At 39.9% G+C, this 25,014-nt stretch overlaps 4 protein-coding genes across 14 annotated transcripts in view; 2 read left to right on the top strand and 2 right to left on the bottom strand.

Moving 5' to 3' along the window:
* Positions 1 to 91: 91 nt before the first annotated feature.
* On the top strand, positions 92 to 3,293 carry LOC116315643. Its single transcript, XM_031733988.2, has 10 exons — positions 92 to 292; positions 386 to 463; positions 596 to 628; positions 1,113 to 1,199; positions 1,317 to 1,414; positions 1,501 to 1,829; positions 1,906 to 1,998; positions 2,092 to 2,178; positions 2,270 to 2,326; positions 2,421 to 3,293. Exons 1-10 carry the CDS (start codon positions 230 to 232, stop codon positions 2,456 to 2,458), a joined length of 963 nt encoding a protein of 320 aa, XP_031589848.1. The 5' UTR covers positions 92 to 229; the 3' UTR covers positions 2,459 to 3,293.
* Positions 2,980 to 10,849, bottom strand: c4h17orf75 (chromosome 4 C17orf75 homolog). 4 transcript variants are annotated; one of them, XM_039610751.1, is made up of 11 exons: positions 10,764 to 10,849; positions 9,290 to 9,457; positions 8,911 to 8,985; positions 8,326 to 8,451; positions 7,758 to 7,886; positions 6,265 to 6,325; positions 6,045 to 6,164; positions 5,134 to 5,198; positions 4,874 to 5,013; positions 4,689 to 4,792; positions 2,980 to 4,349 (listed from the first exon to the last, which is right to left on the bottom strand). In XM_039610751.1, the coding sequence occupies exons 2-11, from the start codon at positions 9,430 to 9,432 to the stop codon at positions 4,134 to 4,136; spliced, it is 1,179 nt and encodes a 392-aa protein (XP_039466685.1). In that variant the 5' UTR covers positions 9,433 to 9,457; positions 10,764 to 10,849; the 3' UTR covers positions 2,980 to 4,133. The 4 variants fall into 4 exon arrangements, with proteins under 4 accessions (XP_039466685.1, XP_039466684.1, XP_031589846.1 ...); XM_039610750.1 differs by lacking the exon at positions 10,764 to 10,849 and adding an exon at positions 9,550 to 9,626; XM_031733986.2 differs by lacking the exon at positions 10,764 to 10,849 and having other exon boundaries at positions 9,290 to 9,619.
* Positions 10,367 to 18,145, top strand: LOC116315648 (BUB3-interacting and GLEBS motif-containing protein ZNF207-like). Of its 4 annotated transcripts, XR_005612728.1 has the most exons (13): positions 10,368 to 10,539; positions 10,815 to 10,941; positions 11,032 to 11,170; positions 11,241 to 11,426; positions 12,945 to 13,020; positions 13,108 to 13,160; positions 13,311 to 13,459; positions 13,661 to 13,753; positions 14,630 to 14,857; positions 15,012 to 15,141; positions 15,357 to 15,543; positions 15,803 to 15,883; positions 16,394 to 18,145. XR_005612728.1 is itself a non-coding variant. In XM_031733994.2 (12 exons), the coding sequence occupies exons 1-11, from the start codon at positions 10,499 to 10,501 to the stop codon at positions 15,518 to 15,520; spliced, it is 1,386 nt and encodes a 461-aa protein (XP_031589854.1). In that variant the 5' UTR covers positions 10,368 to 10,498; the 3' UTR covers positions 15,521 to 15,543; positions 15,803 to 18,145. The 4 variants fall into 4 exon arrangements, 3 of the variants coding, with proteins under 3 accessions (XP_039466683.1, XP_031589854.1, XP_031589855.1); XM_031733994.2 differs by having other exon boundaries at positions 15,803 to 18,145; XM_039610749.1 differs by having other exon boundaries at positions 10,367 to 10,539; positions 15,357 to 18,145.
* LOC120439751 (sterile alpha motif domain-containing protein 9-like) overlaps positions 17,872 to 25,014 on the bottom strand; it is a 22,888-nt gene continuing 15,745 nt past the window's right edge. For all 5 annotated transcript variants that reach the window (XM_039610744.1, XM_039610746.1, XM_039610747.1 and 2 more), the window contains one exon: positions 17,872 to 24,282. In XM_039610744.1, the coding sequence (XP_039466678.1) occupies positions 19,685 to 24,282 (4,598 nt within the window). In that variant the 3' untranslated portion in view covers positions 17,872 to 19,684. The remainder of the gene's footprint in view (positions 24,283 to 25,014) is intronic.

Here is a 25,014-nt window from a genome sequence, read left to right as displayed (position 1 = left end):
TGTGTGTCACTGAATAGAAGCAGCAGTCATAGTAGAAATGGTCATTGCTGTACTAGCTTTGTGACGTGAACTCAAACAAATAGGACTTCTGTGCAGAATGCAGAAGTGAGAAGGTGATGTGGCTGCAAGCGATACTGCTCTCAGTTCGAGCAATGAGGAAGTCTCACCACACGCACACAGGTAGCAAGAACTGGCAGCCACAGTGTGAAATTGTAATCTGAAGGTTAACATGTCTGTGGATGGGACCGAGCTGCTTTTTGAGAGCTTTCTACAAAAAAGAAAAGACACGGTGGTAAGTTATAAAGCTCCTTTTACCCTTGAGTTACTGAACGTTACGGTTGTTGTGTTAGAAAGTGACTTTGGTCACTCTCTGCTGTGGTTGTAGAAAATGAGATGGGTCACATACTGGTTCAGGCTTCAAAACACAACCTTGTTCTTCTACACTAAGAAGAATGGAAGTGCTGTAAGTGTTTTTGTTTTATTTAATTAGTAATTCCCGTTTAATTATGGTTTCATTACAGGTAGAACTAGAAAATGCCTCTTGTAAAGATCTCACTGCTTTGTATGTTCACACTGGACGTTTTTCTCTTTGCAGTCGAGCTTGAGAGGATTTTACTACATATACACAGTAAGTCCTTCATATCCCCGATTATTACCGTTGTTGTACAGGAAGCTGATTTTGCACTTGTGGCAGTAAGTGCCTAAATTAACCGCAGTAAGCATTTTTATTGAGTGTTTTTTATTTGTTAGCACTAGCAGTGGTGCCTCACTAATTGATGCCTCTGATGAACTGCATTCATTTGATGGCTTCACTCGCAAGTTGGCTCACAATAATGAGAAATAAATTTAAAAATAAAATGTATTCTTTCATTTTACACCACTATTATGAGCCAGTCTCACACTCATGACTGCTTTAACCTCTTCTCTGAATAAGGAAAGTGCCGTATTTTAGGTTGTGAGCACCCTTTATCTTTAAATGAGCACCACTTCTCTGAAATGCACTAGCACATATTTTGCAGTCTTTTTGTGATTTCTGGGGTACTTCCGCAGCTGTTGTGCCATCTGTACGTGAGTTTGGATTACTTAAATGTGTCATCTGTCCTGTGGGTCAGGTGCAGTCAGTGCGAGAGGTCCAGAAAGCTGACAGGAAGCGCTTTATTTTTGAAATAACCATGACCAATGGAAAGAAAAAAGTATTGGTGAGTCATTACTGTGTTTTAGAGATGTCATACTTTTAATTTTGATATCCATGTTGTCAGTTGTAAGCTCAATCCTTTTCCTTCTTCAACCACTGGACGCGTGTGTGTGTGGTGCAGGCAGCAGAGACGGAGGACCTCAGGAAGGAGTGGGTGGGATATCTCTGGCAGGCCATGCATCTCTCTGCCTCTACGACCTCCGTCTCTGAGGACGCACAGTAAGATCTGAATTTACAATCATATCCCGGCAAATCATCTTCTTTTTTTAAGTTTTTTTTGACCTTTCACTTTTTCTGCTCCTCAGACTTGATGTGTGTGAGCAGCGAGAAAGACTACATAGCATGGCACCCATCTGCTCACACCGCGAAAGTGTCATGGAGGAGCTTCCAATTCGGCCCCTCTCTGCGCCCCCTCCCTCTGACTACATCTACGCACAACCCCATAAAATCTGCCCCCGCACCAAAGACACCTTGCAACCCAAAGACACCTTGCAACCCAAAGACACCTGGCAACCCAAAGACACCTGGCAACCCAAGGAGACCTCTCAGCCCCAAAACACCTGGCAGCCCACAGAGCAGGACAACGAGGAGGAGATTTATCAGAACACAGGGAAAGCTTACCAGAATCGCAACGGTAAACATCATGATTGTTTCTCTGCACCATCACAGCTTGAATTGTTATTTCTGGTGCTAAATGCTGCTGTTCTCAGATGACTGTCCCAGCGATCCCCAGTGGTCCAGCCAGATGAGTAGTGCAGAGGCCGGACAAGAAGGACACTATGATGTTTTGCCTGTTAGAAACAGTATGACCAAAAACTTTCTTTAAATAATTAAGCTTTCACAATAAGAGCACGCAGATGTCCAAGAGGGGGCTCTAATATGTGTCACATCTTCAGGGTTGTATAAGGTGAACCCGTCAGCAGAGGCAGAAGAGGACGTTTACGATGTCCCTGCGTCCTACAGAAAGACTGCTGAATGTCATGGTGAGACTGTGTTTTGCTTGTAGAGGAAATAAGTGAAAAGTGAATATTTGTTGTTGTTTGCTGATGTTTTATCCATTTCACACCCTCGCAGAGAGTGTTTATGACGTGCCAAGCTCACTCCTGAGAACCATGTCTGCTCACACCATAGGTACCTACTATGACTTAACCCGGTTAAACAATTATATCACACACAGTTGTTCATAAACTATGACACATTTGACGCTGTTTGTTTGTGTCTGCAGACGATCGGCCAGAGGAAGGAACCTACTGGAATATATGAGGTGTAGTTTCAGAGCATCGGTGGAGGCCGGCAAACTCACCAGCTTTGGATTGGAAGACCGTCGCTGCTTCATCTCTTTATCTTTGTTTCAGTTTTAAATGAAACTAATTGCGTCTTCTACTCTCATGGTTTATTTTTTTGGTTTATTTTCCCACCAACTCTACACAATGAGAACTTTTAACGTGTGCTGCAATAGTTTGTTTTGATGCTGGTACGTAAAGGCAGACAGGCAGTAAAAACTGCATCAGTTCTCTGAAATGCACTTGCACACAGTTTCATTGTATCGGTTGCAGCCAAAGGAAGGAACTAAGTGGATGATTTGAGCTGTGGTTTCAGAACATCAGCACATGCAACTCCACACACTGTCAACCTTGGGAACTGTTCATTTCTGTATTTTATTTGTTTTGTTTTACTAGAAGTAGCAGTATTAGATACTAGTACTATTTATATATATGTAAATAACATCCCTTATCTTTGTTCAGTGTTTCGTCTAAAACTAGGCAACAGATACGACCGCAACAGAGGTTCAACTGTGGTATTTATTTACTCCTTCTATACAAGACCAGAGAACCACAAACACATATTTATAGGTAGAGAAAACATGCTGTACAGAAATGTGTACACAGAAGAACTGCAGGGTCAGTCACACTATGTTTCACAAAAGTAAAAACAATTCATTTTACATGTCAAACCTGGTTCACAGTTTAAAAGTATACACCATTATACTTTACTGATATTGCTCTATTACACACTTTGGACTTGATTTAATGGGAATGATCTGAGCTTAATGCTAAAACACTTTAAATGAAGGAAAGAAAGTAAAAGTTTACCATGAGCTTGTTGTCAAATCTGTATTTTTAATCTCTTATTTATTTCATTTTTTTTTTTTTTGTGGGAAACTTTTTAAACGCCACGCACTCAGTTCAGTGATGTAGCGAGCGGTCACGTGGTGCCTGTGAGCTGATGAAGGCTGTGATACTGAATGTAAACAATATTCACACGTTACAAGTACGACAATTAATTTTTTTCTGTTACCAGAATAAGACTAAACATACAGTTGGTACATACACAGTATCCTTACTCATTAAAATAATTTAGTAGTGCATATATTGTGTTGAAATACAAGCAAAAACAAGGCGCACGTATGTAACAAGCAATGCGTAAAAAGTGATTTGTGCAGTCGCAGTAATTTTTTTTCCCCCTTAGAGTCAAAATAAATTCTAAATATTAATGAATTGATAAGAATAGAATTAAATAAGCCACACTCCACGCCCTGTTGTCATTTTGTCAGTTAGCAAAAATACCAGAAATAATATTTGGTTCATAGTATCGTGATACACAACACAAGCTGCACTACCCACTCAACAACTGCAGTTTAAACAATCTGTTTTTCTTCAATTTGTACTTATCTTCACTGAGGTAATGTCCTTAGAAAGTTATCATTTGTGAATTACAGCTGGCGTTAATAGTTGTCATTGTTAATACAGTGATGCTACTAAATCTGTCACTGCTTTACAGTACAGTATCTTCCAAGTCTGACAACCAGTCTCCAGAACATAGTTTTATAACTTACACATTTTATTACACAGCAGCCTCGACAGCTGCGATTCTCTCAGGATATCTGATATTTTAGATTGTAGTGTGAGGTTTGCTGGTAGTGCACGTCGGTCGGGGATCACGCTTGGGCCTGGGATTGTTCCCTGAGGAACTCCTCCAGGACCGTGATGATGCTGCAGGCTTCGGGCAGGTCGCTGTGCTCAGCCCGGGCGTTCTGCAGGAGCACGTCCCCGTTTCCGCAGCCCTGCAGGAACTGGCAGCAGCGAAATAGTGCGTAGTGACTCATCTCTGCCTGCCGCACAAAGCGCTTCAAGCTGTTCATGTCCTGGATAGCCTGCAGAGGGAGAGACAAAGTAGTAGGTTTTACAAAAAGGGAAGAGGTGAAGGTGGAAAAAAAGGCAACAAGTAAAAAAATTAAAAAGAAGTTGTGCCTGATATTAGGAAATGAGAAGATGTGGGCTAGTGGAAAATATATGAATTGATATGTGTCTGACATTAATATATTCATTAAAATAACATTTTAATTATTTCCACTTAAATATAATTGAATGTGTTATCTCAAAAAGAAAGCTATATTTAAACTGAAATTAATCTGACTTTAGAAGCAGAAAACTGGGTCCAGATATCCAGAAAGCCTGAGAAACCCTGCTACAGTCTGTGTGTGTTTTCCCACCTTAAGTTTAAAGTTCTCCAGAATCTGTCTGAGCAAGAACGGATTACAACGCTCTGCAGCATTCAGAAATGCCTGAATCCAGTCATCACAGAAACGGTTACTGACTGAGGGGACAAAACATCTTTATTAGTTGCTCAGACATTACACAGACACAGAGTACGTGTATGTCACAGTGTGTGAGTTACCAGTTTTTGTGAGTGTGGGTGGGCTGGTGGAGCAGTCTATAATCAGGGCAGACTGTGCGTCCTCTGATATAGCCTTGCACAGAGAAGCGGTCGTGGTGTCTTGCTGGGAAAGTCCCTGCAAACTGGCTGCTTTGATGAACCTGAGAGCATAAAGTGGATGTTTTTTTTTCTTCTTCACACTGAACTGCTGAACATGAACAACAGGAAGAAAGACAGACCTGATACATGAAGTTCAGGATGGACTTCGTCACGTCACTCACCTGGAAACGTCAGCCTTCGTCCTCTCGTCTGAATTGATGACCTCGACATGTGTGTGACTCAGAGCCTGTGCACACAAGGTTTTAGAGGTTGAAAAGAATTAAGCTGGAAACAAACAGACAGCTAAACCATGATTTCAAAACCAGTTCACCCAGAACCAAAGTAACACTCATCTTCCTCCTGGGTGTAATTATGTCAAAATTAACTGAAATCTCTGAGGTTTCAAGCACCTCGTTGAATCTAAGCAATAAAGAATTTATTATTTTATGATGGCCAAAGGGGGTCCAACCTGCTATTACTGAGGTGTACCGAATAAAGTGGTCGGTGAGTATATGTAGTTCCAATACTTTTCAGATGTCATTGTAAAATACTGTTTACAAACCAGGATAAAGACTGATCACACAGACAGTGAATGTGTGGAAACCCTGGCAAGTCTCACTGTAGTTATGGAAACCTGTGCTTAATTAAATCTGTTTTTTTAGCGCCCCAAAAATTTATAAAAATCTATTTATTCAGTAAAAAAATAAAATTGCTTTGAGTCTTGAGGATCAAGTGAGGGGTGTTTTGATGATAGAAATGATGTCATATTTTTAAAATGAGAGCAAACCAAACCTCGCTCACACCTGTGACCGAGGTTTGTTTCTAGAAACACTTTTGGTAACTGTTATGTAATGTCTTCCTCATCAGGGTTATGTCACAAGCTTCTGATATTATTCCAACGCTTGTCTCATGGAGTATTGTACCTACTAAACAAAACTCCTCTCTAGAGCAACTCGCAGTGTTATACTTCAGTCCTCCATTCTTGTCTTAATTATTTATTATCTTGTATCAGATGAGTGTTTGTTTTGTAAGCACTTATCTTTACTGGATATACTTCAATAAATAAACAGTGTAGTGGTGAGAAATGACTCACAGCGTGAAGCAGGAAGCTGATGTTGCTCTGGACCAGCTGCACCACTCGATGAATGTGCATCACAGACTCCTCGTACCACTGACTCAGATAGGGGCGCACCTCTGTTTCAAGGTTCTGCAGCTAAAACACAAACAAAGTGGGACACGTCAGTCTTGCATGGATAATACTATAACATATACATTTATTGGTACACAGTTACACTGTTATTGCACTGTCATACCTCTGGGGTTTGCAGGCTGCTGTGCAGACCTTGGACGTACTTATCAAGCTCTAATCTGAATGTGTATGCAGTCAAGGAATTTGAACTGCGATAGGGACGCACCACAACAATGCAGTGAAACACATTCCGTAACAGCAAGGAGGATCATGTGTAATAGTTAGGGATGCAACGATACCAATTTTTTCAAACCGATCCGATACCGATACTTGGATCTGAGTACTTGCCGATACCGAGTACAAAAACCGATACTTCTACCACACACAAGTTAAACTTAACCAGTAGTAAAGAAACGACCCCAGACAACTCTTTAACCCAAACGAAACGTTTACTGAACGTAAGGGCAGAGACAAATACTGTACAACACATCCCTTTTTTAAACTCAAATGATATTCCAATTCCTTAACCAAATGAAATACACTGTATAAATGACATAATTCCCTTTGAAATTATATTAAACAACCCAACTTATGTTATCACCTTTTGGTAAGTGACTCACTAATATACACTCCAAAACACGTTATATAAATCCACTAAACACACAATATTCACACATGGGCTCCACACGCCACATTCACACTTGTTGCAGGCCTGTTTGCTGCTCACGCCGGACGATGGAGAAAAATCCTCTTCTCCCCAGTAAGAGCACAAAAGTCTGACTTACAGTTCAGCTGATCGGTAGGTCGCCATTCACCAGTCCCACACTAAATCCACTCCCTGCGGACCCGATGCTGTCTCTGCTACAGCACGTTAGCCAGTCACAGTCCAGCTCTCCGATAGTCCATAGCGGCTGCCTCCTTGGCGGCCAAGCAGTCCGGCTAGCCTTTAGCCTCGGCGGTCTTAGCTGGAAACACAGCACGGTGGTGCGACCATTGAAACAAAAAGTCACTTCACCCACACTCTGTTGTGAAGCTCCCACACGGTCAGCTTTCTAGTCACACACTCTTTTGTGCTAGTTAACCTCAGTAAAACTAGCCGGGTCTCTCACTTTGGTTCAGCTAACCTCGTGCATCTCTCCATGCCGTTCTCTTCTCCTCCTCCATTGCAACAGATACACAGGTCCCGCTTTTATGCTACCTTCACGGGCCTCCAGAAAATTAGAACTCTGAAAAATATTTTAACTCCTTCAGAGTTACATACCATAAAATAATACTTTTATGATTAACATAACAGTTTGATTGCTCTAATTACCTGTATTTACCTTGTGACATATTACAGGGCAAATTACATTTAGGGTAGAGTTACATCACATAACATCAACTGTGAACACCTTATGTTACCGTGGCGTTTAAGTCCATGGGAATTATGAGTATTCCCATCCGGGCTACATTAGTATCGGTTCATGGTATCGGTTAACTTTTACGAGTACGAGTACGCACACATTTTACAGTATCGGCCCCGATACCCGATACCAGTATCGGTATCGGTGCATCCCTAGTAATAGTCTTGGAAAACAATTTACTTATAACTTTGGCTTATTTTATACAAAAGGATATAAATTCAGTCCTTTTTCAGACCCTCCCATAAAGCAGATGACATATCCATTTCCATCGGAATCCGGCTGTTCGGGAGACCGTTCCTGCTCCAGGAGGCAGCAGTAGCAGCCGACGGCCTGCTCTGGAATACTGTAGAGTAAAAATTCAGAACGGCTGTGTTAATAAACATATACATTTCCACTGCTGAAGCATATTTCCAGTTAAACTTTAGCTTTTGATTAGTGTGGTTAAATGAAATGGGCTATATTCACTATGATACAAATACATAATATGCTTCCACAGGATGACCTGCACAAGTCTAACAAACGAGATGAGGTTCAAAACATGTAGTACCAGGGCCTCAAATCAGTGCTCAAATATCCAGCTGAAGTTATGCCAGAAGCTTGTTGACTCTGCGTGGATTACAGAAAATCTTAAATAAATTGAAACTTGTGCACCCAGTTCTTGTTTTATTTTTAAAGTTCTTAAAGATGTAGCTGTACAATCATTCCACACTGGAAGAAGAACAGTTCAAAGAAAGCATATCGAGTGTGTGTAAGCTTACCACTGCTGTATGTAAAATTATTACCTGAGTTCCACAGTGGCAATGTTGCCCATGCCTCCAAGCAGGGCTCCTTTGCTCAGCCTCCTTGAAATGTAGGTCCGCAGCTCTGGCTCTGCCTCTGATGGCAGGCTGTTGTCAATTAGTGTGAGGCTGTGGGCAAAGCAGAGAGTCAGTGGGCATAAAAACAGCTGGTGCAGGGGATGAGAGGTTTGTGGAAGCCACTGAAGTCGATGGAGAGGAGATGGAGAAAGCTGATGACAATAGGCCACACACAACACACAACTGAGTCACATAGTTGTTAAACTTTTCCATACTCTACAAAGACATTCAAAGTTATTCTTTATTATTATTATTTTTTTTTTTTTTTTTACCAACAGTAGTTGATACATAAAAGTGGAGCCACTGTTTAGATCAGGAGGCACCTTAAGGCCACATAACTCAGAAGCAGAGTGATGACCAGTCGGAACAAAAACCATGAATGAAAACAGCACTGAATCCATGTTAATCGGATTGCCGGTGGCAGCTCGTGGAAACACTGATGCACAACAAAGAAAGCCAGAGAGAAACCAGGCAAAGCAAGTGGAAGGTAAGCGCTGGCTCCTTCGTTACCTAAAGTCTTCCTGACTGGTTGTGGAGTCTGCTCGTCTCTGGTTCCATGCCACATTTTCCCCAGAAGCCTCAGATCTAAGACAATCAACAGTTTACTCATCACCTGGTTAGAGTTTAATGTATAAAGACGGCTTTACCCGCATGTCAGCATGAGTAGGGACAAATACAGCTAAATAAAACCATAAACTACACAGAGATATCTTTCCTGGCTGTGTTCAGAAATAAAAGGAGGATAAGGGTTATCCACAGTAATAATCCTAACATTTTAAACATGCTCATAAATTCGAGGTATCGATGCAAGAAGCAGAACCATAGGCATCATATGGTTGCAGCAAATCTCTGCAAAGCAGAAACCTAGCCGAGTAATAGCCACGGTTACCTTGTGCCTTGATAAAGATAGATGGTGTAGTAGCAGTTCAGCTGAATCTTCTGGTTGTATCCAGCGATTTCTTCGCTGTCAAAGTCATCTCTCTCCTCCACGTCGATTGAATCTTGGAAGGACGAGGTTTGGGAGGCAAACATGCTGCACGGAGGAAGCTAGCAGCGGCTGCAGTAGAAGTTAACAAGGACAAACTTTATTGTTTAGCTGAGCTGCTTTGATATGAAAAAAACAGGACTGTAAACGTTTGAAGCCCTCACTGATATTAAACTGAAAGCCAACAAACAACGGCTTCGTTTATGGTCCTACTGCGCATGTCCTCTTTGTACGTTTCAAAATATGTCCGACTTCAAAGTGGTTTGCTAGAAGTTCCTGGTTCCGACCAGGTAAATAAAGACAGAGGGTAACATCCTATAACGAAAAAGCTTGCAACGTTTTTAATGTCTTTATTAAATGTCAATGTAACTCTGCCGTCTTTTTTAAATATATCTTGTTTGTATTTCTGTTATGATCTGCTTATTTTGCATACTGTGATTCATATAGCTCAATCTTGTAGTTTTGTATTTTCTTCATTGTTTATCTGGGTCGTAAATTAAGAATAACACGCTAATAATTAATTAATAATGTGACATCTATAAATTGATAATTAGGAATTATTATCGTATCCTTAAACTAATTTGTGAATATATAATACATAATACCTGCACATGTTTATAGTGTATTTTTATTAATTAGTACACCTGTTCACCTGCTTCATACAAATATCTAACCAGTCTATCACGTGGCAGCACATGTAGATGTGGTCAGGTCGACCTGATGAAGTTCAAACCGAGCATCAGAATGAGGAAGAAATGGGATTGAGTCGACTTTGAACATGTTGGTCTGAGTATTTCAGAAACTGTTGGTCTACACAGCTATCTCTAGAGTTTACAGAGAAGACTGCTGTTAAATAACATATATGAATAAATAAATAAATAAAAATCACATGTATGTGAACCCACAGATATGTTTAAGGTAACCACGTATCGTCAAATACTGAAAATCTTTAATAATTGTGATTTTGTCCTAACAGGTTTTAAGGTGAGTGTTTGTTTAAATCACAGAGGTTTGGGGACTGGCCGCAGTGTGTTATGGGATGTTGGAGAGCTGACGCCATCTCTGTGAGGTGTTTTTATTTTTAGCAGGCAGTGAACTTACAACGCTAAAATCATGGGCAGGAAGAAGAAAAAGCAGATGAAGCCTTGGTGTTGGTATCCTTTAGCACGCCTTACATTATACTGTTATATTACGCCAGTCGGGACCCGTTTCTATGTCCTGTCAGCTAACGGTTGTGTGAATTAGCAGCTATTAACCAACACTTAGCTAACATGACAGTTATTTGTTTACTTGGCATGTGGCTGTTCAGCTTATTTTTAGCGATACTAAATAAAATACATATTAAAAAATATCTGTAGTGACTAAACTATATTTTCACCTGGAAGTACAGCGAGTTTATCATCCAAAGTTTCCTCAGCCGTTATCTCAGGTACTGTAACAGAGATTTCGATGATGAAAAGATTCTCATCCAGCATCAGAAAGCCAAACACTTCAAGTGCCACATCTGTCATAAGAAGCTGTACACCGGCCCCGGGCTCGCCATCCACTGTATGCAGGTGAGGAAGCGATAATAATGCAAGTGAAGTCAAGCTAAATCGTGTCTTCGTGCAGTGAAGTTACCACGCTGTACCACTTTACATGTGTAGGTACATAAAGAGACCATTGATGGAGTTCCTAATGCAATACCTGGAAGAATAGATATTGAACTGGAGATATACGGCATGGAGGGTATTCCAGAGAAAGACATGGAGGAGAGGAGAAGGATGTTAGAGCAGAAGAACCAAGGTATTAACACCATGATAGTCTCAGCATCCGTCTTAGCTACATGTCTGACTCTGCTCATCCTGATTTTCAGAGACTCAGAAGAAGAAGCAGAACCAGGATGACTCTGATGAATATGAAGACGACGATGAGCCCGGTCCCTCCTTTCAGCAGCCTGCTGCACGTCAGCCACAAGCTGGCTATGTCCCCCCTATGACCCAGCCTGGCATGCTTCCTGTTGGATCTGGGACCCCAGCATTACCACCAGGCAGCTACTCAGGTGGGGAACAGATATTTAACTTGATCTGCTGTGTTCAAGACTGTTGTAACACTATAATGGAATCCTACTTCCTTTTTCATGTCTTAGTTTGAGATGCAAGGAAGGAGCCTCAGCGCAATTTATGTGTAGCATTTAACAGAGATGTATTTTATTATTTTAGCTATAACAGTGTTCATAAATGTTACTTTAGTTGCTGTGCCACAAGATAAACCTGTTTTTGTCACAAAAATAGTGAAAGGAAGAAAGTGTGGTCATGCTAAAAAAAGAGTCCTCCTTGCACTGTGGTTTGTATGTTCCAGCTGTGTGCCTCGTCTCTTTTACGCACGCAGACGTACGCTTTATAGGTTTAAGCTTCTGGCAAGCCTCGTCTCCTCTTTCTTCTGAAAGCATTTTAGGAACTGAAACATCCTGTGACGAAGCACAAATTAGAGAAATGAGAAAGGCCTGTGGTGTCTTCCCATCAGAGTGCCGTTTACATGACTCAATGGTGACCCCATGTTGCTGTTCAACACAGTATTTATGCTTTTTTTTGTTTTGTCTTTTTCCCTTGGTGCAAAATAATCTAACTGCTGGTTCCCAACTACTGAGCCTCATTCCTGTTGTTTTGTAAGTTTACATAAAGTATCAAACATCAAAGATGCTGATTGCATTATGTGTGCAACACGTAGCTTGTAGCCAAAACGTGTAAACCACATGGTGTAAGTTACATAGACACACATCCCTTTGAGGGTACTGCCAAAGGGATTCCTCGGGTCAGAGCTGTAACTATTGTGAGCTAAACCAGTACTCTCTTACGTGAATTTGAATGACCTCCTGTGTCTCATCTGAAGTAACTATATGATCCACAAGGGGGCGTAATATATTGTATTTATCAATGATTGTTGGTGCTCAGTGATGTCAAACTCAATTTACATTATAGGCCACATACAGTGCACTTTGATCATAAGTGGGGTAGATCGGTGAAACTCCCCTTTCTGTCAGTATAAAGAAGTTGAAAGTCAAACAGTATCCTTCAAATTATTAATATTTGAAAAAGCATTGAAATTTTAACAGCATGTCTCATTTATTTTTACATGATAAAGAGACGCTCCTGTAGTGACTTAAGGAATCTTTCAGCAGACACTAAATGTGAAAAATTTCAGAAAACATTCTGGTTGCTCGATGCCCAGACTTTCCTGTAATTGTAAAACAGAAAGTTCTTGTTGATTTACAGAATATGTCTTTTTTTATTCTCCCTCTTTTTTTCCTTTTTTTCCTTTTACTGTGGGCACGCTGTAAAAAACTGAAATTTCTAGACAGTGAAAAAATCTTAATCAAACTGTAAAACCTATTAAAATACATTGTAAATTTTTGACTTTTTAAAATCTTCTTCAAATTTTCCAAAGCTAACCAATGGAGCGGACTAGAGTCTTTGGCCATAATTCTGGCCACTGGGACTTATTCCCCCGGTGCACATAATCAAGTGGCGGGATCGTGTGTTTTGATATAAGATAAGTACAATTTTTTTACTTGCTTCAGGAATTCCCCCGATGATGCCAGGTGTGCCACCCATGATTCCAGCGACGCCCCCTGTAATGCCAGGAATGCCTCCAGGGTAAATCTTTGTCATTCTTAATCAAATCTTTCTATCAGTCAAACCCTCGCTGTATATTGTAAACATCATGTTTTCTTATGTATTTAGGATGATCCCAATGGGTGGGATGATGCCTCCGATGATGCCCGGTGTACCACCAGGTAATGCCCTGTTAGCATACACCCTCAGGATCCACTTAGATCTCTGTAACTCAGTGTAATTTATTTCTTTTTAATATTTTTAAATACTAAGTAACACTACTGCAGTGAGGTGTTTGCACACATATAATTAATTTGTTCTGCTGGTATCAGGCATTCCTCCTCCAATGGGTACTCGTCCAGCCATCACTCACATGCCTCAGCTCCCGCCTGCTGCAGGCGTGCTGCCCAGACCTGCAGTTCCTGCTGGCCCGTCGGTGCAACCTGATGTCACAAAACCTCTTTTCCCGAGTGCTGGGCAGGTAAAACCCTTGATGCCTTTTTATGGCTGCACAGTTTTCACCTTCTCTCAGAATTCTGACAGGACATTACAGTTTTCTTCAGTAAGAGATGTCTAAGCTCGCACGGGCTGATTAAAAAAGGAGACTGTACCCAGGAATTCTTTTAATTGACAGACTTTTCTGTTTACTTTTCCTTTTCTTTACTTTTTTCTTGTGCTACAGATGGCCGGTCGAGTTGCAAGTACAAGTAAAGCCTCACCAAGCGCAGACACTCAGTCCGCTTCCCCTAAAGCTCTGTTCCCTAGCACTTCACAAGTATGAGGCTGTCTGCCCTCTTTACTCTGACAACCTGCTGCTTTACAGCTGGCATGCACACAACTGTGTATGGTTTGCTTGTGGCGGGCAGGTTAAATCTCTTTCATTTGCAAAGCTGTTTTTTCTTCTTTTTTTCTTAATCAAAATGTTTAGCTATTTTTTTTATTTGCTTTTTAATTTATCTGCATTCACTCAATATTAAAAATAGCTTCATCACCTTAGAATCAAATGTTAAAGTGAAGAATTATGCAGATATGTATAATATATGGGCTTCTGTTGTTGCAAAATATGACAGCATGCTCAGCACTTTATTCGTTTTTCATGAGTTTTTCTGCAGACCTAAAGAAACTGGTTTTATTTTAGTCTAACTTTGAAAGATTACTTATCCTGTTACAATGGTGGAGGAAAATGTTACAGATCCATCTTATAGGCTTGGCATTAATATGGTCAAAGCTTATTTAGTCAGATGAATTAGATATTTGTACTGCTTCACAAAATTAGTCCTGTAAGGTTTCGTTTTGGAGAGATTTTTCTGTTTTAAATTTTAAAATGTAAATTTACAGTTTAGTGAGTATAAAAAAATCTAGGGTCATAAATTCTCATTTTAAAAAAGAACACATGAAAGAAACACTTTTTGATTGTCATCTATTATGGATACAAGGAAGAGATCAAAGTATTAAAATTTTTGTCTATAGATGTTCCAGACAAATACATTTTATTCCTGCTCATGAACATTATGAATGCCAAGGCTAAAAAGGACCAAATAATCTATATCATTGGAGTAATCTTGGAGTTTGACTAAAATTGACCCCCCTGTGAAACTCAAAGGTCTTTATGCTGAGTGTCTCTAACTCGCTTTCCTGTCTCTTCCCTCAGAGTCAGCAGACAGTGTCGGGGTCCCCTCACACTCCCCCCTCCACTACCTCCGACCTCGCAAAGCCCACTTTCCCAGCCTACAGTCAGTCCTCCACCGGTTTGGCCAGCCCAAATGCTGGCAGCAGTACGGTCTCCAAACCTCCCTCCACTGTAACCAGTAAGCCTGCCACGCTCACCACCTCCAGTGCAACCAGTAAGTTGATCCACCCTGATGAGGATATCTCACTGGTAAGTATTCTAGCTGGAACACTCTTGTTAAAGTAAGTAGTTATGCAATGTGTTTGCTATTTAAAACAAATCTTTTTCTTGTTTTTTTTCTTCCCAGCTGAGCTACACATGTCAAGTGTCAAATCACTTTTATTTGCTTTTTTTTGGGCCGTAGGAAGAGTTTCGGGCTCAGTTGTCCCAGTACCAGTGCAGTATTCCCCGTCAAGGCCAGACCACCAGTGCTACAGCATCAGTGGGTGGCATGATGGCTCCTCAGCAGCACAGCATGAGGCATCCCATACCTGGTATACACTGCTGGTAGTTTTAGGTCAACTGTAAACCAAAATATTTAATTTAATTGGCTTAATTTTTTTGTACTCTTGAAATGTTTCAACTCTAGTTCAGTTTAATTGTTTTAGAAAGTGCTCTATAGATAATATTTGTAGAGTCTTAAAAGGACTGCAGTAAAAATTATGTTTATTTTGGCTTGAACGCAAACCAATGAGCCTGGTCCTTGCAGGTCAGTATGGTGGGCCACAGCAGGGGATGCCAGGCTACATACCTGGGCGAATACCTCCGTATATTCAGGCCCCTCCGATTGTTCCCCCAGTGTACCAGGGAGCCCCTCCACGGCCAACCATTGTCACGAGACCCCCTGTCATGTCTCCTGGAGGCCACTACTGAAGTCTGCTCCCTCTCTTCAATAGGTTTGGACTCTCAACCATTTTCTAATGCCCTCAGCAACTAGTAGAGAAACCAGTATTGGTATTATATTACCAAAGTATACTGATGTTCTGCTACTGAGCTATGAGGAAGAGACATTAAATAAACAGCAAAGACAGGAGCTGTAAACATCCCATGGCATGGGAAATATTACATTGCATCTATCAAAGACGTTGACCTGTTTGATTTGATTCTGATTGAAACCATCTCTGTTTTGTGGCTTTTTTTCCTTTTCATGTTTAGGTGTATAGAAGTGTAGTAGATATGGTTCGTAGTGTTGTGAAGGCGCTGGAGTTACATGGGCAGTATCCACCCTTTATCAAGGCAAGTTTTATGTAAATACCTTTCTGTTCTAAGCTAAACGGTGAGGCCTTCACAGCACGTAGTGCTGTTGGACTTGTGTCCCCAACTTTGTTTGGTGAGGGCTTCTACTACCTGTTCATGCTCTAATTCTGTCTTTGATATCTGTATGAACAATTGCTCCCTTAACTCTAAATAAAGGAGGTATTTATTAGTATATGTATGACTGTGAAACTGTATTGTAATGAAATGTTAGATTTTTCTGTGGGATGTTGCTAGGCTGAGACGTCAGAACAGGTTTGTACTCCTGGTATAAACTGCATTGTGACTGCTCCTCTGTTGTTCTGAAGGTGAACAGTAAACATTGATATCTTGTATATGAAATGCAAAATGCTTGTAAATATTGTCTTTTATCTAGGGAGTCTTTTACTGATGCTCTGTACATGGCACTGATAGAAAGCATTGTACAGCTGCATAACATCCAGATCATTAGAGGCTGTAGTGCTAAAACCCAGATTTTTCTTTTCCCTGTAGCAATGCCATTGGGGGGAACTGGCTGAGGCCCTGTCTCAGTGTAGCCCTGTTTCAGCCAGAGGCAAGTCTCACTGTTTTCTGTCTTCTCATTCATTATCAGGGGCCCTCACAGCTTACATGCCGTTGGATATCAGTGTCCCCAAACTTGCAGCAAGTTTGGTGAAGGTCCTTGTTTGTGTTCTTGTATTTAGGCATCTTTTTCTTTAAACATGTTAACAAACGTAAACAATATTTCATTGTTTGTCATTAAACTATCTACCCTGTCCTCCATTTACTGGTCAAGCTCTTCACTAGTCTGCCTGAACCCTAAGCCTGGATACTAAACTCAGTCTCAGTATTACTATCCTGATTCTGTTATCTTGTCCTGGGTTTGTGAACATTTTGTGTAATAGTGTGGAATGGATCAGAGAAAACCACATGTAATCATGCAGCACTGATCATGGTGGAAGTGTTGTACAAAGTGGATCTGTAGTAAATGACCTGTAAGAATGAGAATTCCTGTGCAGCCATAACCATGGAACAAGCAATTGCAGCTATAGTTCAAAAGGGAAACTGTCACTGCTGCTTTTAAAATAAAAGCAGTCCATGCTGCTTCCATCGGCAAGAGAGGGAAAACCACCATCAGCTTTCTTGACAAAGAATGGCATCACAGCCAGGCACAGAAGAAAAAAGTTTTAAAATGAAACTTGAGTTTCATTTTTAACCAACTTAAAATTCATAATTACTTTTTGGCAGAAGTTTTCTCTGAAATCTTTAGGATCTTTAGACCAGTGAAGATCTCTGTGGGTGAGACCATCTGAAAAGTCTTTAAAGTATGGAGCTTTCAAATGTATTTTACTATTATACAGACTATTAAAGGCATCTTCAAGGCCTAAAAGTTCTACAGTAGCATCACCATTTGCAGTTAAAATGTGTGGCAGGATGTTTGAATGAACAAACTACTTTTCACATGTTCCTAAAATGGCTTTACTACTTAATCCTGTTTGTTTTATTAGCTTTCCTCATTTGATCATTTGAATTGAACTATTTACTTAAAGGAGAATCTCTGCCAGTAATGGGTTAGTTAAAGCAGTAAGTACCACAACTATAATTGATTGATGATGTTCGTCAAATTGTATTTGGTATGGCATTTTTTTTATGTCTGACACAATCTTCTGAAAAACTGCATCCTTCATAAATCTGAAAGGAATTTTATATTGGTGTGCTGCAATTGTTTTTCACTACTACTAATAAATGCTAGTGAGCATTTGAAAATGATTTCAGCAATATACAGATGTCATTCAGGCAGACTTTATTGGTAAGTATAGTCTTATTATTATTATTATTTGTAATTCTGTACACTGTTTACTTCTTGAAGTATACCATTCCATGAAAGAAAATTAATTGGCTCATATTTATGAAATAATGTACTTTGCTTCAGTTTTCAACCTAAAACTTTCAATGTAAAATGTCTCAATTTAAATAAACCAATTCATAACTTCTGATGTATTTAACTTTATTTACCTTGTATTTTTTCTGCACTGGATGTTGAACACTGAGGTTTTCACTAAATAAATGTAAATGCAAATAACATTTCTACATTTCATGATACAAACACAAAATGAATAAAAACAGTAAGTTAAGAAAGTGCTATCATCAAATATTGTCAAGTAGAAAAAGCAATGCTTGTGCCTTGTAGGAAAGCAGTCTGTATTTACATGAAAGTCTGTAAAAGAACTGTATTGTCTCACATTAAAATGATCTCAGAACACATTTGCAGTCTCTCAAGAATATCCTTTTTTTTTCAGAAATGAGGCACACTTTGTTTCACCATTCAAAGATCATTAAAAAAAAAAATGCTAACAACAGAAAAACACAATGTTCCACATTTTTCCAAATGTAAACACTGTTAAAAATAGTTTCAGAAATTATTTACAGTGATTCTTTTTTTTTTTGCATGTTTTTTTTTTAAACTCTGACTTTTTGAACATTCTTCTTTTTATTTTTGTTATCCTTTATTTATCCAAGTAAAAATGTAATTTGGATTAAAAACTCTTTTTAAGACATTTTTGTGGGCAAATACAACATCACAATTCTAGAAGTAAAGAAACAACATTGATTTTCAGTACAGACAAGTCAACACAAACGTGAATCAAATGTAATTACCAATATGAACTACTGTTAGAACAGTACAAGTTTAACTCCATATATCCATCACAGTAAGGAGTTATATTAATGCAGCATTGTGTGCATATGTGTTACAGTTGTCATAATTAACCGGACTTAAATAACCGAAGTCCTCGTATGCGCCCCTGATAGATTTCTATCGCAGATAGTGAAAGCCCTTGGTCCTCTCTCACTCTATGTTAAATCCTCTGTCAGGAATTTAGGTGTCACCTTTGACTCCAGTTTCACATTGGATGGGCATGTCAAATCTCTGGTTCGGTCTTGTTTTTATCATTTAAGAAATGTGGCTAGGCTAAACCCGATTTTATCTCGATCTGAACTGGAGATTGCTATACATGCATTTATCTCGTCACGCTTGGATTATTGTAATTCGCTGTTTATGTGTCTTACCAAAGGTTCTCTGGATCGTCTGCAGGTTGTGCAAAACGCTGCAGCTAGGCTTTTGACAAGATCCTCCAAGTACTCACATGTGACACCGTTGTTATCTCAGTTACACTGGCTTCCTGTTAAATTTAGAGTGGATTTTAAGATCCTGGTCTTGACCTACAGAGCTGTGCACGGACTGGCACCTGCCTACATCTTTGATCTGCTACAGCCCTATGTCCCTAGCAGGTCTTTGAGGTCATCTGATCTGGGCTTACTTGCTATAAAAAATACTAAGAGGAGGACTAAGGGTGATAGAGCTTTTGCCACTGTGGCCCCTAGACTGTGGAACTCTCTCCCCCAAGCATTAAGAACTGTCGACTCAGTAGCTGTTTTTAAAAAACAACTCAAAACTCACCTTTTTAAAACTGCTTTTGGTTAATATTTTGCCTGTTTTATTTAGTCTTTTTAAATCTTTTTATGACTTGTAATTTTATGTGCAGCACTTTGTGATTCTGTCTTGAAAGGTGCTATATAAATAAAAATTTATTTATTATTTATTTATTTATTTATAATTATAAAGATCAGTGGTACATGCAAAAAAAAGGTATTTGGAACTGAAACAATAACAAACTCAGAAAGAAATAACTCTTGTTTCACACAGGCCTTATTAAATTTGACTCTGTAACTCTTTATAGCTCAAGATCATGTAAACTAGATTTACTATTACTTATTATTTATTGGAGAGTTACACTGAAGACATTAGTCCATCACTTCGATGTTACAGGCAACTACACCATCAAATGAAAAGCCCAAGTAGAAGTTTACCTTTTCGTTTCCATGAGGCAGGGAGTGACTGTACACAGGAATGACTCTGATCTTGCCACTGCTTCCACACTTCACAAACAAGTTTTCATTTTCTGTCCACCCTTCAACCCGTTTGAGAAGGTTCACAACTTTTTCTGTCTTCCATATTTCTCCTGTACGCCATTTTGCGTTTCCTAGAGTGCTTCTGTGAACAATCTTGTTAAGACCTCTTGCCTTTCCCAGAAAGAAGTGAGTTATGATCTTGCTTTTCCTCTCAGACCTATGTTGAATCTTTTGCTCATAGAGTTTTTGAAGTGCATCAATGGCAGATAAAAGAATTTCAGTGTCATTATGACTGACTTCATCACTTGTCTCGGGCCAAAACAGAAGGAAGAGAAGGAACAGAGCATTTGCCGATGACATGTTTTTCCGTTTTGTCACAAATCTCTTGCTGAGTTCTTGTAACTTTTTAAGAGACATGAGCTTTGAGGAACCAGGTAGAATACAGTTGAGAGCTATCTGGCAAAAGATGAAGTTTGTGAGTTCTGTTGGATCAAGGTCCTTCCAGGTCAGGTTTTCTGGGTACAGGCTAAAGATGTCCTCAAGTTTTTTTCCTGCGTCCTTTGGATTCTTGTCATAAAGTAGTGAGAGGATGGATGTAATATTTCCTCCACCAAGGCTGTAGGTCTTCATCTGTCTTTGGAATGGAGAAAGCTTTACAAGTGGACCAGCCATGTCAATCTCATTGATTTCAGTTGCTTGACCACTCTCATCTGGTGTAAGACAAAAAAACCCAGCATATACAGCACTCTTGTCTGTCAGCCACTCTCTTGGCTTGTGCACTTGCTCTGGATCCCTGGCATCAAGCTCTTCATCCTCCTCATTAATGTCAGTTTGAAAATAGCTGAGTTCCTCAGAAATGCATTCAAGTGCTTGGCTCAAGCTCCTCTGTAAGCCTTTCAACTGTTGATGAAATTTCTGCCAGGGTCTTTTGACCTCTGCCGGTATGTAGTCTGTCAGCAGGTAGTCCATAAGCTTTCCAGTAGCGTTTGAAAAAACATCTAGTCCTGACAGGAATTCTAGGAGGCTGCAGCCAACATCTACTTCCCCATAGTATGAGCTAAGGTTGACAGTCTCTTTTTTAGGTGTTTTTTCAGAAGCCCGAAAGGCAGAAATTCCTCTGAGTGCTGTGTGTATGATTTCGGTGCACCTTTCAGGAGATGGCTGTTTTTCTTCAGGGGTATCACGCATGTGATAAAACCACCGCTTATACACTTGTCCCACGGTGTCGAGTATAAATGTGTTATATGGAAGAAGAGATTTTGCTTTCTCTGCCCATTCAAGAGCCTCTTCAAATCCAAGATTTGTGTAAAGCAACCGAGCAAGCTGTTGTGCTACAAATGCATCCTCTCCTAAATCTATGTAAGCAGCTTTCATGAGCTCAACAGCTTTCTGAACACCCTCTTCATCAACACTGCAGACATGCTCAATAAGTGGTGAAAAACTTGTGTCTTTAGGATCTCCTCTGCTCTTCTTGTTGCGTCTAATGAAAAGAGCTCTGACAAACCTCAGAAATTCATCTCTGCCAAACCTGTGATTGATCAGTACCTTGTCACTGACAAGATCCTTGGCAATATCATTCTGAGGCAAATTAGCAGACAGATGACTCAAAATTTCTTCTGCCACCAGTGGATGAATAATTCGTATGGATTGGATGTGTGTTGAACTTTCTTTAAGGTGGATAAAAATGAGCCTGGCTTCATCACTTAGATGATCCACAAAGGCATGGTACTGAGTTCTATCCATATATGTTGCGATGCCGAGAGATGCTTCACAGTGTGACACAGACATGTACGAATCTTTTACGTAGCAATTCAGGAGAGCCACGAATCTGATGAGACGAGTTGTGGATGATGAATGATCGATTTTATCTAGAAGATTTTTTACAAAGTCTTTAATGTAGCTTCGCTCGAACCCTTCAGTCATCAGTACAAATGTGAGGATAAAGTCAGGTTCAAATTGCAGTTTGAGTTGCTCAAGCTTTTTTGAGAACAGAAGCTTCTCTTCTATGGATAATTTGTGAGTGACTGCAACTGTTTTAGATGATGATTTTCTGCATATATATTCTGGATCATTTGATCTGTTGCAGATGAGCAGGATAAAGCACAACACAGATGGACTTATCTTTTTGGTTGCAATGACATTTTGAAGGTGCACTTTGATGTTATTGATGTAATGTGGATTGTGGTCCTCTAGCAGGAGCAGTACTGGGAGACATTTGCTTTTGTCTGTCTCATTATGTTCCCTCAATTTCACTGCATGTTCACAGACAGTTGTGAGTTCCTTACCCTGCTTAACAACTGCACATCGCACTTTATTTCTCCACCTCCAGAGGATCTGCCGTGCCACTGTACTTCCACCACTACCTGGATGATGGTATATGTTCACACTCTCTATGGGGCATTTGGCTTTGGGACAATGTGCTATTTTGTCTAGTAAGGTATTTGCTTCTTTGTAGGCATCTCTCTCTATAATCACCCCACACTTGTGTTTATCAGCAAGCCAGAAGTTGATCCAGTTGATCTTTCCACCTCGATAGAAGTAGCTCTCAGTTTGTTTGATTTTCTCTTCACTCATGATCTCTAGTTTTGTATCATCACACTGGTCAACACCGATGATTTCCAAAGAATCTAGCATAGACTCTTCATCAGACTTTAGGAAGCATACGCCTCCATTTAGGACTGGTAATGTCCTTGTGGATTGATTTTTCAATAGTTGAATGCTTTGAACTGTGGCATCCACGTGACTCAGTGGCATTTCAACAATGCTGATTTCTTTGAGATCAGAAATGGGGGAGGACACCTGGGCAAGACTTGACCACTTCTTGTAGTTTTCCTTTGACTCTGATATAACTGCCAAAAATTCATGGCCAGTCATTTCTGAATAGAATTCATGGAAAGTCTCAACAATTGGCTGTTCAACATCAGACATGAGCAGGAAGAGAACAACAAATGAACGTTTGGGAAGGATGTCATTGCAGATGAGTGACACTACTTTTTTCAGTTTCTTTTTTCTGTCTTTGAGCCAGGTTTTCTCATCACAGGGTTGTTCTCCACCAGGGAAGTTGTTTATACCATTGCAGAAAATCCAACTTATTCTCTCAAAAAGTTGTAAAGACTTTTCGATGTCATCAGTTGCAATTCTCTTGTCTTTTGCATAGTCATCAAAAAAGTGAGTGTTTATTGCTGGTTTCTGTTTCTTGTATTTTCCACAAAGACCAGATGTCTTTGAATCTGGGTCAAAGTCAAACACACAGAATAAATTCATGTGAACTAAGAAGCTTATGCTGTCAAGATGCGCTGGTTGGAATTTGTTTGTTACAACTATGTAAAAGAGAGAGTTGTCCATGTATTTTCTCCCACATGTTAGGAGGATAGAAAGTTTCCTCTTTTGATCCTCTTCAAACTCCAGAGGAGTTTCATTGCTTGTAGATTCTGCCTCCTCTCTCTGTTGGTCTTTTTCTCTCAGTCCTTGAATGAAACGAACAAGATCATCTTTAAGTACACGTGGTGTTTTTGCTCCAACTCTGTGATAGGGAATTTTCTCTTTCTCACACTTTCCTTTGCCTTCTTTCTCAGAGAATTTAGGAACACAAACAGAGTAAAGCTTATCTTTTACAATGCTCGCTTTTGGGACAATGTCATATTCAATGACCCATGTGTTCCCACTACTTTCCTTGTCAAGCACCTCAATGAATCGCGGGTGCCTTATGCAACTCCTGGCATCAACTTTGTGTTGTGACTCTTCAAAGCACCTTTCAATGTAGTTTAATGCTTCTATAAAGTCTTCTCGGTTGTTTACAGGTATCCCGATGATTTCTCCATGCTTGTGAGTTCCTGTGACTTTATCCATGATGCCAAAGTGAATTGTCCCATTTGCTCTCATATTCATGCATGCACATGCAAATCTTAACACTTCACTGGCTACTTTTACTCGTAACCTGTCTGAGTCTAGTGTGTGCGCAATCTCAAGTGACTTATATTCATGACATGGAACCATCATGTTTTCAGTCCCTGTCTCAGGAGGAAGTACATGATGTTTCACATACCTGAAGTCCTTTTCATCCTGGTCAAATTTACGATAGTCACAGAAAATCACTTCCGTAGTGGATATGTTGTCATTGCTCTCTGTAGGAATATTTTTATCCTCTGCTCCATCACATAGTTCTTGTGATGAAATCTTTGATTCTTGTCCTACATCTGTATCAGCTTCTTTTTTGCCATCTCTACACTTGCGAGGCAAATCACTTTTATTTTTTATTTTCTGCTCTTCCGGTATTAAAAGCTCATCTCGTTTCTTCAGCAGGAGTTTAATTTGGCCACTTTTCATTCCAATTGTTTTGTTGAGGAAATCCCGGTCTACAATTTTGAGTACTGGTCCCGTCACTTCCTCCTCCAATATTTTTACTCTGTACATTTCTTTTATTCCAATGGATTTCAGCCAGGAACTAACATGAGATTCTGTCCAGCTGTTATACGGCAGCTCACACCACTCTGAAACAAAATTTTGAAATCAATTAAGTTATTTATATTAAGTTACTTACTGCCACTTACACCCAACAATTTGAAATAACCTTGTAGTATACTTAGTATACTATACTTGTCTTGGAGTAGTTCAATAAACTCAGCCGTCTGCTCTTTGCTCCCTCAAATATAACAGGAAACTGGAGTAAATTCTACCATCTCACACTTCTGTTTAATCAGTTCTTTGTTTGACATTTATTCAGCTCTGTGAAAACTATAACTTCAATCTCAGCCAACCCGATTTACTCAGGAACAAATAAAACACTGAAAAAAGCCAAACAATAACATTTTTAAGTTATCTAAGTGACTAAAGCTGGGCATACACTGTGCGATTTTTTTCAGTCGCGTTATTCAGCTTCTGCTCAAACTGTACGATTGACTCGCAGGGGTTAGTAGTTCGTAGGTCACGATGCAGGGTCTCACACTATACGGCCCGATGCTCTGATGCGACCCGAGTGCTCACACTGTACGTCCATAAAATTTAAGGTTATAACAGAAATTCTGTCCTTCGCTCTCCCTCTCTGTCTTGCACTCACACTGACACGCACACCACCACCATCAACTTTGCTAAATTGCTAATGAAAAACACTGATCAGGCAGCTGTGATTGAGCAACAATGTAAATTCAACTATTTTCACAGTTGTTGTGGTCGTGATAATTTTGTGAGGCCACATCGAAAAGGCTCAGATGAGCTTTCCAAAG

The sequence above is a fragment of the Oreochromis aureus genome, linkage group 4 (assembly GCF_013358895.1).
Source record: "Oreochromis aureus strain Israel breed Guangdong linkage group 4, ZZ_aureus, whole genome shotgun sequence".
Taxonomy (NCBI): Eukaryota; Metazoa; Chordata; class Actinopteri; order Cichliformes; family Cichlidae; genus Oreochromis; species Oreochromis aureus.
Note: the sequence above shows the minus strand (reverse complement) of the source record. Positions and strands in the feature narration are given on the sequence as shown.